The 16,775-nt window shown below is 39.0% G+C and overlaps 1 protein-coding gene across 3 annotated transcripts in view; it reads right to left on the bottom strand.

The window, feature by feature from the left end:
- SUPT3H (SPT3 homolog, SAGA and STAGA complex component) overlaps positions 1–16,775 on the bottom strand; it is a 498,445-nt gene that overhangs the window by 92,898 nt on the left and 388,772 nt on the right. For all 3 annotated transcript variants that reach the window (XM_029945224.1, XM_029945222.1, XM_029945223.1), the window contains exons 7-10: positions 11,683–11,758; positions 6,153–6,265; positions 5,104–5,211; positions 453–620 (exon numbers count right to left, since the gene is read on the bottom strand). In XM_029945224.1, coding sequence (XP_029801084.1) covers positions 453–620; positions 5,104–5,211; positions 6,153–6,265; positions 11,683–11,758 — 465 coding nt within the window. The remainder of the gene's footprint in view (positions 1–452; positions 621–5,103; positions 5,212–6,152; positions 6,266–11,682; positions 11,759–16,775) is intronic.

A 16,775-nucleotide genomic window follows, 5' to 3' on the forward strand; every position in this document is an offset into this window, starting at 1 on the left:
AATGTCTGTAGCTTACCCGGCAGTGTAGCTAAAAAAAAAGATGAACTGACAGATGAACAAAGGAACGATTAGATGCACAGATATAATTAAAGCAAATACATAAATATGTAGATTATACAGTGTGTGGTAAAATGTTCACTGTAGAATCTAGATGGCAGACATATGGTGTTAACTCTACAATTCTCTTAATATTTTTGTATCTCTGAAAATTTTTATTAAAAAATATTAGAAAAAAATCATGACCTTGCTTTATCCAGAAGAAATCTGTTAAAAAAGTTTCAGTAGAAGTCACTAAGTATGGTTAAGCATAAATCGGTTGTTTCTAAAAATTTGAATTATGAGAAAATCAGAGCACATTTTCCGCATCTCTGAAACAAACGCAACAAGACTTTCTCCATTCTGCATTGGAAAAAAGGGGAAAAAAAGGGAAAAAGAAAAAAATGATCACTGACCTTTTTTCTTTTCCTTTGCTTGGTTTTAGCCAAGTCTTGTCCAGCACTCCCATTTCCGAGGGATCCTGCTGTAGTTTTCCCTGAGTGCTGTGATCCAGATGACGGGGCTGTCGGTGTAGGCGGAGGTGTGTTCTCAGGGGACTCTGGGTAGGACTTCAGGCAAGACCCCTGCCCAAATAGATGTGGTTTTGAAATCAAGTGACCAGGACTTCTAGGGACATTCAATATTGTTTAATACCTACTGAATTCAATACCTCTTGAAGCTTACAAATATCAAAACACAGTCTGTGATTATCCAGTCCACAGAAATGGTGCCCATCTTGCCCCGACCATCTAAATATGTTAAGTTTAATTTGGCTAATAAGCTTAATGTTCATCTGTCTACTACAGCTTCTGAAATTTTTGTTGATTTGGTCAGATAGAGTTCTACTTGGAGGTTCTGTTAGCATATCAGACTTACAGGCTGAAAAGGCACCTCTGAATTCCTCCCCAAACTGATGCCGTCCAGACACAATTTATGTCAGTGTGACCAGCCTTCTACCAGTGATTCAAACTCAGTGCCTGAGGGTCCCTGTAGATACCTCTAGCTCCTTCCATTTCTTGTTTCTTCCTTCTTTCATAATATCCCTCATTTCTATCTGGTTTCTTTGGCCATGACTGCAGATCTGTTCTCTCTTCCATGTACTTCAAGTATTTGAGGACTGTTACTTTTTGTAGCCTCTTTACAGGTCAAATTACCTCAAATTCCTTCAACCAGTTATTTCTGGTTCTTCACCCTCTGATTACTCTCCTTTAGATATCCTCTACTATGTCAATGTACCTAAACACTAAAACTAAACAAAAAAAGTTTCCTGATCAGTAGCATTATAATATCAGCTCCTAAGAAATTTAGAGGCCAATAAAGGTCTGCAAGTTTTTTTTCATATATGGTACTATTAATCCACATTTTCCTTATCCTACCACCTATACTAACCATACTATCTGCAGTTCTACATTTCTCTATATTTAAAAAAAAATTAAGCTAAACTTTGTAAAATGTTTGGCTGAAATGCATGTATTGGTTTCAAAAGTATTTCTTTGATTTGCCTGCCTAGGGACATTATCAAACAAGAAGGAACAAAGCTCATTTGGCATGAGTTGTTCTTAGGAAAATCAAGGTAACTCATAGAGATCACTGCTTGGCCTGCATAAACCATATGTTTGAGGAAAAAAAAAAAACCTTTAAAAATTAACTTCAATTCATATTAAACGTGTTAATCTGTGAATCCAAGCTTAAGCAGCTTGGTTCCTGATATGCCTACTGTTGAAGAATAATAGTCATTAAAATAGAATGTATTATGTATTAACTCCATGATTTGAGAGCTTCTGATTCAAATCCAAAGCACATAGCACCTCCATTTGGATCTTCTTAAAACACCCATTTGAACTCATTGCCCTTTAGGAGCCAAGAAACCTTCAACTCTTCCTTAACTCTAAGAGCCTAAGGCTTAATTTTCTTTAAAAAATTTTTTTTAATGTTTTTTATTATTTTTGAGACAGAGAGAGACACGGCATGAGCGGGGAGGGGCAGAGAGAGAGGGAGACCAGAATCGGAAGCTGGTGGGAACTATTTGAACTCACCAGTAGAGTGAAAATTCCTGGTGAGGGTACCGCAAGTTTGCACGGTCTCTTGCCCCCAGATAGCTCCCAAAATCTACCCTCTTGAAACTTTCATTTCTGCTTGAAGCACCAAACCTCAAAATACTTTGCTGATTAATGTCACGAGCTGCCTGTCCCCTTGCCCTGTCCCTGAGATGTGACTGCACCTGGTCAGGGAAAAGAATGCAACACATAATTTTCCCCTAAACAATATGGATAACTGAATACCTTCTGGGCTTGAATGCCTTTGTGATAGTCACTACTGCAATAAAATTTATCAATCATCTTTGGGACTATGAGAGCAAGCATATCTCCTGAGAACCCGTTTTTCTGGGAACTTTCTCTTAGAGTTATAAACTGCCTAATGACCCTTACTCATAAAAAACTGAACTTTACTAAAGAATGCTGTTTGCCTCTTGGTTAAAGGATGCTTCCTTGAGGCTAGACCTGAGGTTTTGTAAAAATACCTATGACACCATGAGTGCTTGTGGCTAAAATTGTAAAACTTATCTATGGGAAATCATTTACTGCCCTTGTACCTTTTGCCATAAATAAACCTTGAGAACCAGACAAGATGGAGACGCCTGCCAGATGGTCAGCGGTGCTTGTCTGGGGATCAGAACGAAAACGCAAGGCTCTCCCACTTTCTCTTTGGCCTGCACTGTCATCCTTCGGGGAACCCTGGACCTGCAGGAGCTGGACTCTGGCAGGAAGCAGGCTCCAGGCTCTGAGCTGTCAGCACAGAGCCCGACGCGGGGCTCGAACCCATGAACGTGAAATCATGACCTGAGCCAAAGTCAGAGGCTTAACTGACTGAGCCACCCAGGTGCCCCTAAGGCTTAATTTTCTAATCTGACTTTCTCCTCCTCCTCCACCTCCTCCTCTTCAATGAATCCTTTGCTTAAATGTTTTAATCAGTTTTGTTTTTCCCTTCTACAATTATACCTATGCTGCTTCTGAGGCCTAGAGTATTCTCCCCACTTTTACCATTTTGTCAAAGTCCTGTCTTCCCTCAACACGAGTCTTCTTTGCAGTCAGGGACTGCTTTTACCTCCGCACTTCCTGTCTATGGCACTCATTTGGAAATTAGCATGAGCTATCTTGAATTGTGTGTTTACTTGTTCTTCATTTCCTTGTTTGTTTTACAGCATACAGATCATACCAGTCTTCAAGGTTCCCCTTGGTACCCAACGTGGTAAAGCCCTTTAAGGCAGGCCCTTGATGTTGGTTGCTGGTTTGTAACCGTGATGAGTAAGAGTCCTCCTTTAGAGTGGCCATTCTTGGCGTTTTGTCAGGTAATAAAGAGCAGTAAGATTTCCAGTCCCTGTGAATGTTCATTCTGACCACCAGTGGCACAGGAGGAGAGGTGTCTGGAAGGCCAGGGAAACGCTTGAGGCTTTACTAACATATTTAGTCAGGATGCTTTCCGACACTCCCGCTCCCGCCTCCCAGAGAGCCGGGGAAACCCAGCACACACAGGCCATTTTTCTTAACTGCTGGGTCGCTGGGAGCAGCAGCTGTGGTTGCTGAGTGGTTGCCCAGGGCAGCCTGGCCACCCTGGAGAACCAAGAAAGAAGGGAAATAAAGAGTTTTCCTAGCCATGCAAGCAATCCCTTGAATGTTAAGGGAAAACTAGGCTTGTTATATTCACTGTAAATTTCTTCAATTAGAAATGTTACAACAAATTTGTCTGATGTTAATGAAAAGCATACTTATACACATATTCATAGAGTGAACATGTACCAAAGATATTTTTAAAGGGGGTTCTTTGACATCGTAATTTGGGTTTGTAACGTAAAGAAAAAGTGTTTAATCAACTGAGTAAGCTTTAGGGACTTCTAAAGTATGATGACTGAGAAAAAAGAAATTTTGTAATGGACATAAACACTTTAATTTCTACTTGGATTCCAAGCCAATCTGATTCCCCAAGGGGCATAAAAAGATGTCAACTTTCTGACTTATAGGAAGATACAGAAGCATATACACTTATATCTTTTCGAAGTACCCAGAGCAGAGATGCGTAAACTTGGGGTCCATGGGGTTCACAGGTCCCTTAGATCCATCGAATGGTTTCAGAGGGTCTCTGAACACCCTGAATTGTAGACAAAATTTGTGAATGTGTTTATGGAGACAGGGTTTATAGTTTTTGCCAAATTCTCAAAGGGCCCTAGCCATTTTCAGGTTATATATTTCACCCAACTTGATCCAAAGCTCACTTTATAATTATACACGTAGTTGTCAACCTAACCTCCTTGCTGCCTTCTATATGGTTATTAGATTGAATTATATGAAACTGCTGTTTGTGACAGTAAAACAATGTTGTATATTAGCAAATTCATTCAATAGATGATACTACATTTCTGGTTTGTAGGCACATGCTGCTTAGAGAGACTCTTTTTCAGACAAAGAGTGGTACACAGTTATCACACAATGTCCTAAAGTTTAGCAAGAAGATTTTATAGTCCCCTAAGTGGGGGTCCCGGCCACTTAAACTGGCTCAGAAAGGATGTGATCCTCACATGACAGGGCCAATCTGAACACAGAGAGTAAGTGGAGCCATGCTTCCTTAAGTTATGTGTAAAGCTGGGTCAGTAACTGAGAAGTAAAATTATTAATACACGCTGGGAATTATTAAGATATGAATAATAGCGATTCTCTCATTTCTGAGGCACAAAGGAATAAAGAACTCTTCTCAACATTGTTCAATTGCCCAAACCGGTTGTTCCCCTCCCATGGAAATGAGGGGAGGTCCGCAACTATCCCTTTTTCACTGTAGGGCTAGGGAAGCTAGACAAGGCAAGAAAAAGATAAGCAAATAAATATATTATGTGGCTTGTTGGGGCCTGGAACAGAGTAGGAACTCAGAAGATCTTTGTTTGAATGTTGAGTGTGTTCAGATTCCTGACTGAAGGCTATACATTCTTACACTGTCTTTTTTGAAGAGTTACTACTGCCAACCCCAGACATGAGAAACATTCGTGGATGTGTCAATGACAGATTCTTGGCTACTCACCTCAGCAGAGCTGTGATACTGAATGAAGGTTGCAGAAATGGCATGGCTGAAGGGGTCCCCTGCCTTGGTGACCATGTCTTGCCTCACAAGAAGAGCCAGGTCCACTAACTAGAAGATCGGAGTAATAAAAAGAAGTTAACACAGCTGTAAAGAATCACCAATGTCACTCAAGTGGCAAAGCCAAAAGCAACCCACTCCAAATGTTATCGATCACACAGTCTGCCTAAAAATCCGTACTGTGCCCAGGAGCATATGCTTCCATTGGCTGATAAATGGACCTATCCATGACTAGAAATGATATGTTCTAACTTCCCATGGGAGTGGTTCTTAAATTTTATTTAATAATCACTAGGGAAGCATTTTAAAATAGAGATTTCTGGGCTCCAGAAACTGAGATTCGAATTTGGTCGGTTACATTTAATTTTATTATTTTCTTGTATATATATATATTTTAAGTTCATTTATTTTGAGAGGCTGGAGAGGGAGAATCCCAAGCAGGCTCAGTGCTGTCAGCACAGAGCGACACAGGGCTCACTGTCATGACCTGTGAGACCATGACCTGAGCTGAAATCGGATGCTTCGGCTGAGCCTCCTGGGTGCCAGTCTGGGTTAATGTTTTAATCAAGCAGCTGCGAGAAGCTGATGCTAGTGGTCAAAGGACCATGCTTCGATTCTGGACTCACGTTTTGGCAAGCACTCAGTAGACCGTACATGTCTAGAAAGGTGTTTTTCAAAGCTCACAAATAACCTCTAAACAAGGTAGATGTGTACTTAGAATTCAAAGTTGAGAAAAAGTACATGGGGATACCACTTCTGGTTAGGATCAAGTTGCAACAAACAGCCACTTTTAGCTTAACGCCCACCAGAGCTGAGGATACAAAGAACCGTAACTGAAGGAAATTTCAGAAAATGGTAAGATTGTCATAGGATAAAACTCATGGCTATTCTCGTTCCCGGAAGAGCAGTGGTGGGGAAGGCCTGATCACAGAGGGGATTAGGAGGGAGAGCGGTCACGCGTGGCCCGCTACTACAAATATTAGAATTCTTACCTGTGCCACAGTTTCATATGCTAAATATGCTAAAATTTCCATAGCGACAACATTGGGTTTTATCTCCATACCACCGCAGTCCAACCAGTCTCGAAACTTGGAGGCTTTTTTGGCTAGCCATCAAAAAAACAAGTATCGAAAAGTTAATTCTTAAAGCGTTTCATATTTCATGTTACTATCACAAAATGAACAATGCCTCTTGAAAATTACACTTGGAAAATAATGCATCTAAAATGCTATGTTCTTGAAGTTTTATTAGTGTCGAGATATTCAAGCCCCAAGAAATTCCTTATGCATTTGGGTCTTTCCATTTTGTGTCCGTGCTACATAACATAATGCACGAAATGACTTAATGTTCAGACCTTCTCAGTGTCAAAGTCAGTCACAACTGGCCATAGCTCATGTTTTAACAACAGTCAAAGGGGCTGCTTGATTATAACTTTAATTTATTCTTGGGAAAAGAAATCCCTGCAAGAAAGAACCTGTGATAAAAAAAAAAAGGAACGTACAGAAATTACATTTGCAATACATTTCAAAATGTGTCTATGACTGGAATAGGCTCAAAGTCACAAATTCAGAATAAAATAGAAAAAGTTTATGCCTGCAGTTTTCCTGATTACAAATATGTCCAAATTCTTTTTTAAAAATATGATTTATTGTCAAATTGGCTTACATACAATACCCAGCGCTCATTCCAACAAGTGTCCTCCTTAATGCCCATCACCCACTTCCCCCCTCCCCCAGCCCCCATCAACCCTGTCCCTTATGGTTTGCCTCCCTCTATTTGTAACTTTTTTTCCCCTGCCCCTCCCCCCATGGTCTTCTGTTAAATTTCTCAAGATCCACATATGAGTGAAAACATATGGTATCTGTCTTTCTCTGACTGACTTATTTCACTCGGCATAATGCCCTCGAGGTCCATCCACGTGGCTACAAATGGCCAGATTTCAGTCTTTCTCATTGTCAAGTAGTACTCCATTGTGTATATAAACCACATCTTCCTGATGGACATTTACACTCTTTCCATAATTGGCTATTGTTGAAAGATGTCCAAATTCTTAAGCCTGAATTTCCAAACCCTCCACACTGATTTCAACCTGTCTTAATGCTATTGCCTACTGAAATGCTACCCGGCATGGAGTCTAACCCTTTTTCTGTTCACCCTGGCTCCTTTCCCGCCACAGAATGGCATCCCACTTCTCTTCGTCACTCACGCAAATACTGCCTGTACTTCTCCACACACTCATTTACTGAACACTTATATCATCAGATACCCTTTCATCTCTGCTTACCATTTCTGAAACTGTAGTAGAAGATTTTTTTGCAGGCAAACACCACGCATCAGGCCTCCCTGCATACCTAACGGTACCAAGCACATGTGGAACCTTCCGGTAGATATCTCTAAACTGCCACAATGCTAGGCAGAGTCTAACCTGTGGTAGGGCCTTTATTAGATATTACTAATTTAACTAGTAATCAACAGGGAAGAGAGTGATGGTAAAGATTTTATCGTATCTATAACATAATGATCTTTTTAGAAATTTCTGATTTTTCTTTTGGTTAATCTGGTCCCACAAAACCTTTAACAGTCACTCAAAGCATGATGTTTGGATCCTTACAGATACAGGCTTCATGGATTCCACATACAGAAGAGTGTTCTTTTAAATAAATCACAGAAGGCATGAAGTCTTGCCATCGAAGTGCATGTCCAAAGCTGTCAACTGTGGCAGAATTATGATAATCCCCTTAAAACTATCTCCCCAAAGTAACCAATCTTCCCCCTCGTCTCTGACATGCAACATTCCATCTAAGTAGCGAGCTGCAATGGCTCCCAAACGCTTGTGTAACATCTGCGGAACACTTCTGAAGTTAAAGTCAACAGGCAGCAATTTGGCAAAATCAATAAAATGTACCATATTCACTTCTCCCTTTGACAGGTTGTTAAGAACACAGAAACAGGTATTTTGTGACCATGCTCTAAGCGATTTAAGAGAGGAAAGGGATAATTCTTAGTATTCCATCAGATCTGTCCACCTAAGCAACAGAATTGGTAGCTTCCTCGCTCGATTTTATGCTCTAGAATGCAGAGATAAGGACCATAAGTCCACCCCTATCCCTGGCATCTATAATATGAATACTGCCTGGCATCAGCAGACTCTCAATAAATATTTCTAGAAAAAAAACAAATGAACAAATGAATGAAAGATATTTCTTTAAAGGGCAGGGTCTCGACTTTATCAAAAAGGTATACAGAGGTCCCATAAAACCACTGTGAATTATGCTCTTCTAACAACAGGTGAAGAGTCCCTGGGATAATTCTCTCCTTGTCAGCTGGAGAAGGACAGCTTCAGAGACAGACCTCCCCACGGTCTTGCTGGGAAATACCGTGTGCAGCAAAAGAGGCACAGGTACTCCCAGTCATGACGTTTGTTTCCATCGAGAGGTGGGGGGCACCCGAATGAATGAGTTCCTTCACCTTTACCCCTCTTCTCAAAATATCAGGAGAAAGGCTAACCGTGGAAATTGACCAACAATTTCAACAGAATCCTGAACAAAGGTCAGAAGTTCCTAGGATTATCAGTCTTCTGACACTACCCGGTTTTGTGGCCTGTGCTGGAATTAAAATAACTTTACATAATAACTTCTGTGGGAAATTTAAGATTAGTTAATTCTCTTATACGTTTCTGTCTTTCTCATCATTGATCACCAGAAAAATTCAAGTTTCTCTCAATATCCCATTCTCGCATCCCTGCATGCTATCTCCTTATTTCTACCCCAACCCTCTCTGAGTCTTTCCATTCTGACCCTTCCCTTAGCACCCCCTCTAATGCTCATTCTGCTCTGAAGAAATTCTTCTGCACCTTCAATCTCTTTAAAATGAATGCTACTTGGATTAATTGAAAATAATCCTCCTCAGAGGGCATGGTCTTCCCTGGAATCTTTTATAGTAGAGATTCTTTCTTTCCTTCTGTACATATATACTGACCAGCCATGGACTGCCGGCTTGTTCATTTCCCCATCCACCAGAGGATGGGAGATCAGACCTTCATTCTCTTAGTTTCTCCGACAGGGAAAACACAGGACAAGTGGACAGGAACTTCTTACCAACAACAGAGTCTAAAAGACAATGCTATCCTGTTTTAACAAATAACTACTATCCCACAATTTCCTACTTGACCAAACTACTCTTTAAGTATACAGGCAAAATAAAGCATTTTTAAGACAAAAATGAGAGCTTTAAGCTTGTACAGAGCCTTGGGAAAAACAAAATTAGGCTGAGAAGGGATGTTTACTAATGATCAACTTTAAAAATTTAAGTCAAGGATGCATATTAAAAAATTAAGGATAGCAACTAGAATAACAGAATATACACTATACAAAGTGTTTGAGGAAAAATGGAATGAAGAAAATCTCATTAATCCAACAGAACAATGAAAAGGAGAAGGAAAAGCAAATAAGAAAAGCCCAGTAAATTTAAAGCACAACAACAGCATATAAACCCAACTATATAAGTAAACACACATTAAATTAAAATCATCAATTAAAATACAAGGAGACTCTCAGATTGACTAAAAGGAAAATCTACATATTTGTTTATAAAATCCACATACGAAACAAAAGGATGAAAGGAAAGGCCTGGAAAAAGATTTACCAATTTGTAACTAAATTTAAGCTTTGTGAATTAATATTCATATCAGATTTTAAAAGACGTTAAGGGAAAGGACTATCTAATTTACATAAATACAAAAACAAAAGTATAGGTGAATTTAATCAGTATCCCAATTCTGCAACTTACTTTCAGCCTACAAAGTTATACTTGTCAATTTAAAAATGCACCAGTAGTCCCAATCAGTGAATGCCAAGGTCAAATATTTAAGACACATACAGCTGAATCACAATTCCTATATCCTGGTAATTTATCAGAAGGGGAGAAATGAAAAGAGCCTGCCATTCTGACCAGTGTGGGTATTAGTTCTGAATTTGCAGACCCACTTGGACTAAGCACTCCCCACCACAGCCTTCTGGCATATAAAATAGTCTTCCACTAAGGTTTTATAACGAAGCACCTATGGGCATTATATGAGGAAATATTGTTAAATGCCCCAATTCATCTTCTTTTAAAAAAATTAAGCATAGTAAGCGGTTTAAACTCTATTCTCTATAGAAAGGAAAACTATTCATTTTTAATGTATTACACTTAATTACTGTTACAAACAAAAAACTGAGTTGTTAAAAATCTGATTTTCAAACACAAGATGTATCAGGACACTTCCATGGCTATCTATCTGTTTTAGTGGGAAATAGCACTTCTATTCCTTTAAGTGAATTAAATTTAAAATATGATTTTAAAAAATAGTTCAATAGCACTAAATGTTACTTTATAAACTGGAGATTTATACTTATAAGAGACCTGGATGCCATTTTTAAACCTAAAAATTACAATACAAAAACCTCTCATTTGCTGAAATTGCCATGATCTGAAGTGTCATTTACTTAATGCTTCACAGATGTATGATGCCAAGCTGTTAGTCAGACTGCAAAGTATATTTAGTTAGGGAAAAAAAGCTTCCAAAACATGTTTTCCTATATTTCACTGACATTTTCATGGGGCACTATTTGAAATGTGTCATTTATTTGCACTTTATGATCTATAAATGAAGCTCTCATTTTCTTTCTTCAAATCAAATGCATTGTTCTGATGACCACAGAACAGTTTTTCCAGTTAAAGACACCATTGTGTCTCTAGTCCCTCAGACCAGGGTCATGTGCTGTTCTGTCAGAGTTTTAACTGGACTTCTCATCACACTTCTTCTTTGACCTTTCCCCCGAGAGTCTTAGTCACCACCAAACTGTTGCAGTGAGGATGTTTGCTACACAATTGAGTCTGCTATGTATCATGAGCCTTTCTGTGCTTTTAGTAAGCTTGTGTGCAATGATGGGGCAGTGCTCATTTTACCACTGGGTTATTGGTGTTACCAGAGCATGCACTAACGAATTCTGGGAACACTGGATGCTTGTTACAGCAGGGGGTTACGGACAAAAATGGAGGCGACTATTGATGCGTGCCTTTGTGGTAATATGAGTATGTATAAATAAATGGAAAGCCTGGTATTTATTAATATTAGGGGCTTTTAAATGTCATGACTGTGCTACTACAGTCCATTATGGGTCAAGTACAATCAGCAATACTAGTGTAAATATGACTAAGAAAGTGGAAAAGAACTTAAAGTGGGAATGTTAAAGAAAATGGAATTTTTCTGACTAAAAGTAATGTGAATAATTAACATGACTCTCTGTGTATTACCAGCACCCTTAAAAACCTCTTAAGACTATTAATTACAAAATAGTAGAGTGGGGTAAAATCTTTTATAGACTCCCCTACAATGCAGGGGCTGTTTCTCTAACAGTTATAACTATGCATATGTTAAATTCACCAATTTCTAAGGAATGAAGATTGCGTCATACTTTAGTATATCTGCAACACATAATCTCTTAAACATATAATGAAGCAAATTAAACATTTACTTACAGAAACTTAATTGTCGACTTTCACAGAATTCTGCATATTGAGCTGAATCCATAATTCGAGTTTGTCTTTCTGCTCTCTAACAGGTAAAAAGACACACAAACAACGTTTCAGAGCAAGCAGACCACTGTCTATGTTTTCTTGGCTAAAATGCAGAAATGAAATTCCATTTTTCTTTCTTGACTTTAGGTAAACAGTTTAGCACTACCATAAATATCACGATACATAAAATTATGTTAAGTAACAGTAGTTTTGAAGCTTGTGTCTTTTGGAAGTTTAAAATATCATTTTCTTCTCTGTGATTGTCATTATAGCTGAAGGGAAAAAAACCCTAAAGGATCATACTTCGAAGATTGTGTACTTCTAAATTTTCTGAATCACGATCCTTTTAAGGAAAAGCTGTGAGGAGACGATATCAAATCAAGCAGCAAAACTGTTAATCATTATTGCCCATCTCTTGCCGTAAAGCTGGGGATTTGCAATGTTAAACCTGGAGTCCCTGAATGGAATCCATATATTTTCCCTCAGAACATGGAGCCAGAGCTAACAAATCCATATTTTAAACTGCAAAGAAAATAAAGAAAAAGGTAAACACAACACAAAACCTTTAATCTGAGTCCAGGTATGATTCACAGTTTGGTAGAGTTTCATTCGTGGGTTTTTGGTTCAGTATAGCAGATGTTTGCTGCTTCATTGTCCCACAAGAGGTAGGATAATTATAATTCACCCATAGTTCGGTGGGAAAGAATATGACCACTTCCGCTTCCTTGGCAAGGGAAGCATTTTGAAATGAGACAGGCTGGTACTTCTTGGAATGAGATTCTGGCCAGTAAAGGAAAAAAATTCCCTGAGATCTTAATTTTTTTTCTGCTTTGGAAGGACTCTCAGCAAGTTTTCTTTATCACAGTTGGAGCACATAAGTGCCATGGCTAACATCTGGCTATTTTTATATTTTTTTAAAAACTGAAATTATTGTTTTTTCCTTCGTTTGATCTGGGTAGTGGTCAACTGGATTCTGATGATCTATCTGTTGATGGAATGAATCACAGTGCACTACTGCTGCTCGATACAGAAAAGACAGATGGGTTGGTGGGAGGTAAGGAAAAATTTACCAGTTCCCGTGGTTCCTTCCAAGACCACTGACGTTCTCCCGCTTGCATCTCTTTTTCTACTCCTTCCGTCTCTTCTTTCCCTCCTAATCTCCCCTGGCCCCATACATACAAACACGCATATGTGCTGACACACCCAGGACTTCTTTATTTACCCTTCAGGTTCAAGGATCCTTTTTGAACATGTATTAGTAAGTATCGTGCACACATCATGTACAGTATGTGCATTGGGGTCCCCTTGCACCTATCTGAAACATAATGTGTCCTTAAGGATATTCCTTCGGGTAAATTTCCAATACCTAGAAGTATTTTTTGATATGTGAATGCATGATTTAGTTTTATCCTTATTTTTAGGGTACCTGACACATGACTCACTAAATGGTTGCTAATAGACAATAGGAAATAAGGGAGACTTTTGAACAGATCAAACCAGTTACTAAAGGTGTTTATTAAAAAAAAGTTTCTAAGGCTAACACTGTTATCATTAATGTCTATCTGTCAGTGTCTGACTATATCAGGAATCGCTTACATTTGTATTTCTAGCTCCTAGAGAATTTCTGACAGATGATAATTAAACAATGAAACCTCCGTGCAATGAACAAATGCTATCATTTTAGTCTACAATCAGGGCAAATGACCATTATCGCCATGATGTGGCTAGTCCTTGATTATCTACGCCTTCCTATATGTCTTCTCTTTTCTGCTGTTCTCCAGCTAGGCAGCCTCATCCGCCCGAAACACGTTAAAAAAAAAGGCTTAGATGAATAATGGAAAAAGAAAATTACTAATGGGATTCTTTACACTAACTTTTCTTCCACTGAGCTGGACAATCGAGATTTGGTTTCTGTACTGATGTTTCCATGGTTGATGTATCTGAAATGGAAGTTCCAGAAACTTCCATTTCTGGAAATGGAAATTAGGAAAACTTACCCTAAGAGGCTCAGGCTGCCAGCTTTAATCAAGCGAGGCATTTGATGTAAGATCCTGAACTACATTTTTTTCACTACCAAAAAGGATTATTTCTAAATTTTATCAATACATGTTTTGAAAAAAAGAGAAAAACATAAACATTTTAGTTACAACAATAAATAATAACATCCTCTTTTCTAGTTTTACTTTCTACAAAATTTCAATGACTTTACTGAAATTAATTTTCTTTGTATATTTATGCTCAGTTGACCATATAAATGTATTTGTTGGTCTATCCATGCCAATATTTGGTGAAAAAATACTTTTATTAGTTTTGATTTCAAAAAGTTTCACATAAAACGAGATATACACAAAAACAGAAAAATATCTTAGCATAAGACTAAGTTTGAAAGAGATGCATAAAAATCCTATTTCACAATAAATTCCAGAAAATTTACAAATACATAAAAACAGCAAGTTGTTAATTGAATGACAGAATTATGAATGACAGAAGTAATTCAAATTTGGCTTATTCTTATATCTGCATCATTCTTGTTTATACGTAACCTACTCTTCAGGCACAGGGATATATAAACAGCTGGAAAACAATTTCACACTTTAAAGGTCCTTTTCTATTAACCAATCACCAGTTAAAGAGTGTATTTATTGTATATCAAAGATTCAGCCAGAAGTGAAGCGCAATGAAGCAGAACTTGATTTCTGCAAATGTATCCAAATAATTCTACTAAAGCATATTTACCTCAGTTTTCTTATTATTATCCGAACTACATTTAAAAGATACTGAAGGACTTTCTTTTTAAAATTTTTAAAAAATGTTTTATTTATTTTTGAGAGAGACACAGAGGCAGAGTGAACAGGGGAGGGTCAGAGAGAGAGGGAGACACAGAATCCAAAGCAGGCTCCAGGCTCTGAGCTAGCTGTCAGCACAGAGCCTGATGCGGGGCTCAAACCCACAAACTGTGAGATCATGACCTGAGCCGAAGCAGAACGCTCAAGTGACTGAGCCACCCAGGCGCCACTGAAGGACTTTCAACTATGACAGGTAGCTTCGATTCCTTTCAGATACCTGTTTCAGTGTCTATCATCTTTTTTTCATAAAGTATCTTAGGTTTGATTTCAATTCCTCTAGCACTGAAGCAGTAGAGCCCTCGGAAGCTGGCCCTTGGACGTGAGCAGGAAGCCACTGACCAAGCGTCCAGCACACATCAAATGCTCAGGGGAGAGCAGCTGATGGAACAGCAAAGATGCACAGGCACTACAAAACCATGGCGTAGCAGAGCTAGAGGATGACTTCAAGCTCATCTTGTTCAAAATTCCTCATTTTAAAGAGAAGGAAATTGAGGCTCAGAGAGAAGTGCTTTGTCAAAGGTGATCAAGTTAGTACTGGAGGCCTAGACTGCCAATTCCTGAGCCAGCCTATTTTCATGATAAGAAGTTGTCTCCAACCCACAGTAATGTTTTTGCTCCAATTATTTTTCTTTGGAATCCTCTAAAGTCTATACATTCCCTTACTCAACCGTATCATGTGGCCATTATAGTTAATGTGCTCAAAGTGCTCATGCCCAAATAAAATTAAGAAAGGTCCTGGGTCAGCAAAGCAGGCACAACCTGGGGAGAATAAAGTGCAGAGTGTTCAAACTGTAATGAACCGGAGAGTGCACAGACGTGCTGCCCACACATCACAGTGTGTGGACATACTGTTTTCCCCTCAACCTTCCAAATGTGCAGGAGGCTGAGGTGGCAGAACCCCCAGGCCAGTATCTGGCTGTAAGCTGCCTTGTCCATTTACCTCAGAGAGGCATAAAAAGATCATTTCCTATGTGTGCCATGGCATGAAAGAGGTTGGGAAGCAGTGGTACTAATACCAATGACCTTGAATGTTATATGACACAGCACATGTGTGCTATTCACAGAGCCGTCAAGTGAGCTCAAAATAAAATCAGGGACATTGACTGGCAGTCGGGGATACTGAGGATTCAGATAGGCTCATCATGCTAATCTTTGTTTACTCCTCTCTCTTCCCCATGAATTATTTCAAATAATCAAAAGAAAGGGACAAATGTGGCCCTATAAAAGGGTCCAAATCACTCAGCGTCTGATTGTATTATCTCCGGTCCAAATGCCATCACCTTAAAATTGGGAAAGGTAGTAAATATCTAACTGTCATAGGCTCTGTGCTTTTTAAAGATAGTAACTATGTTTTACTTCTCTCATCTCAGCTTTGGTCAGTGTTTAGTTTAGGTCAGGATTTACCTGGGTCCCAGTAAATGTTGCTGCCTGGCTGCATGGGTGGGCAGGTGGATAGATGGATGGAGGCAAAAGAAATGCATATAACTCCCTGTTACCTGATCTAAAATCAGTAACTGTTAATATTTGTAATCAAGTTGTCCAAATTCCAGAGAGGGTAGGCTTCTTTTTAAAGCCAAAGTCCCATAAAAAAAAAAATCAAGACACTGGCCAACTGATTAAATAAGCTTGGCTCCCATTTTCTGTAATATCCTAATTCCACCTTCCCTTCTGCTTTTATTCAGATCACCCATTACAGTGCATGCTTTGAGTGCACACTGATAGTCCTTTTCTATTCCTGGTACTGCAGGGAATCTGTGGAAAATCATAAGCCCTGTAGAACAGCATGATCAGAAAAACAAAGCTTATGAGTGGATCAAGAAGATGTGGTATATATACACAATGGAGTACTACATGGAAATGAGAAAGAATGACATATGGCCATTTGTAGGAAAGTGGATGGACCTTGAGGGTGTCATGCTAAGCGAAATAAGTCAGGCAGAGAAGGACACATACCATATGTTTGTACTCACAAGTCTAACAGGAGAACAGGAGAAACCTAATGGAGGACCAGGGGGAGGGGAAGAGGGAAAGAGAGTTGGGGAGAGAGAGGGACGCAAAACTTGAGAGACTATTGAATGCTGAAAATGAACTGAGGGCTGAAGGCAAAGGGGTTGGGGGGAAAAGAGGTGGTGGTGATGGAGGAGGGCACTTATGGGGAAGAGCACTGGGTGTTGTATGGAAACCAATTTGACAATAAAATATTTAAAA

Source organism: Suricata suricatta, chromosome 7 (genome assembly GCF_006229205.1).
Source record: "Suricata suricatta isolate VVHF042 chromosome 7, meerkat_22Aug2017_6uvM2_HiC, whole genome shotgun sequence".
Taxonomy (NCBI): Eukaryota; Metazoa; Chordata; class Mammalia; order Carnivora; family Herpestidae; genus Suricata; species Suricata suricatta.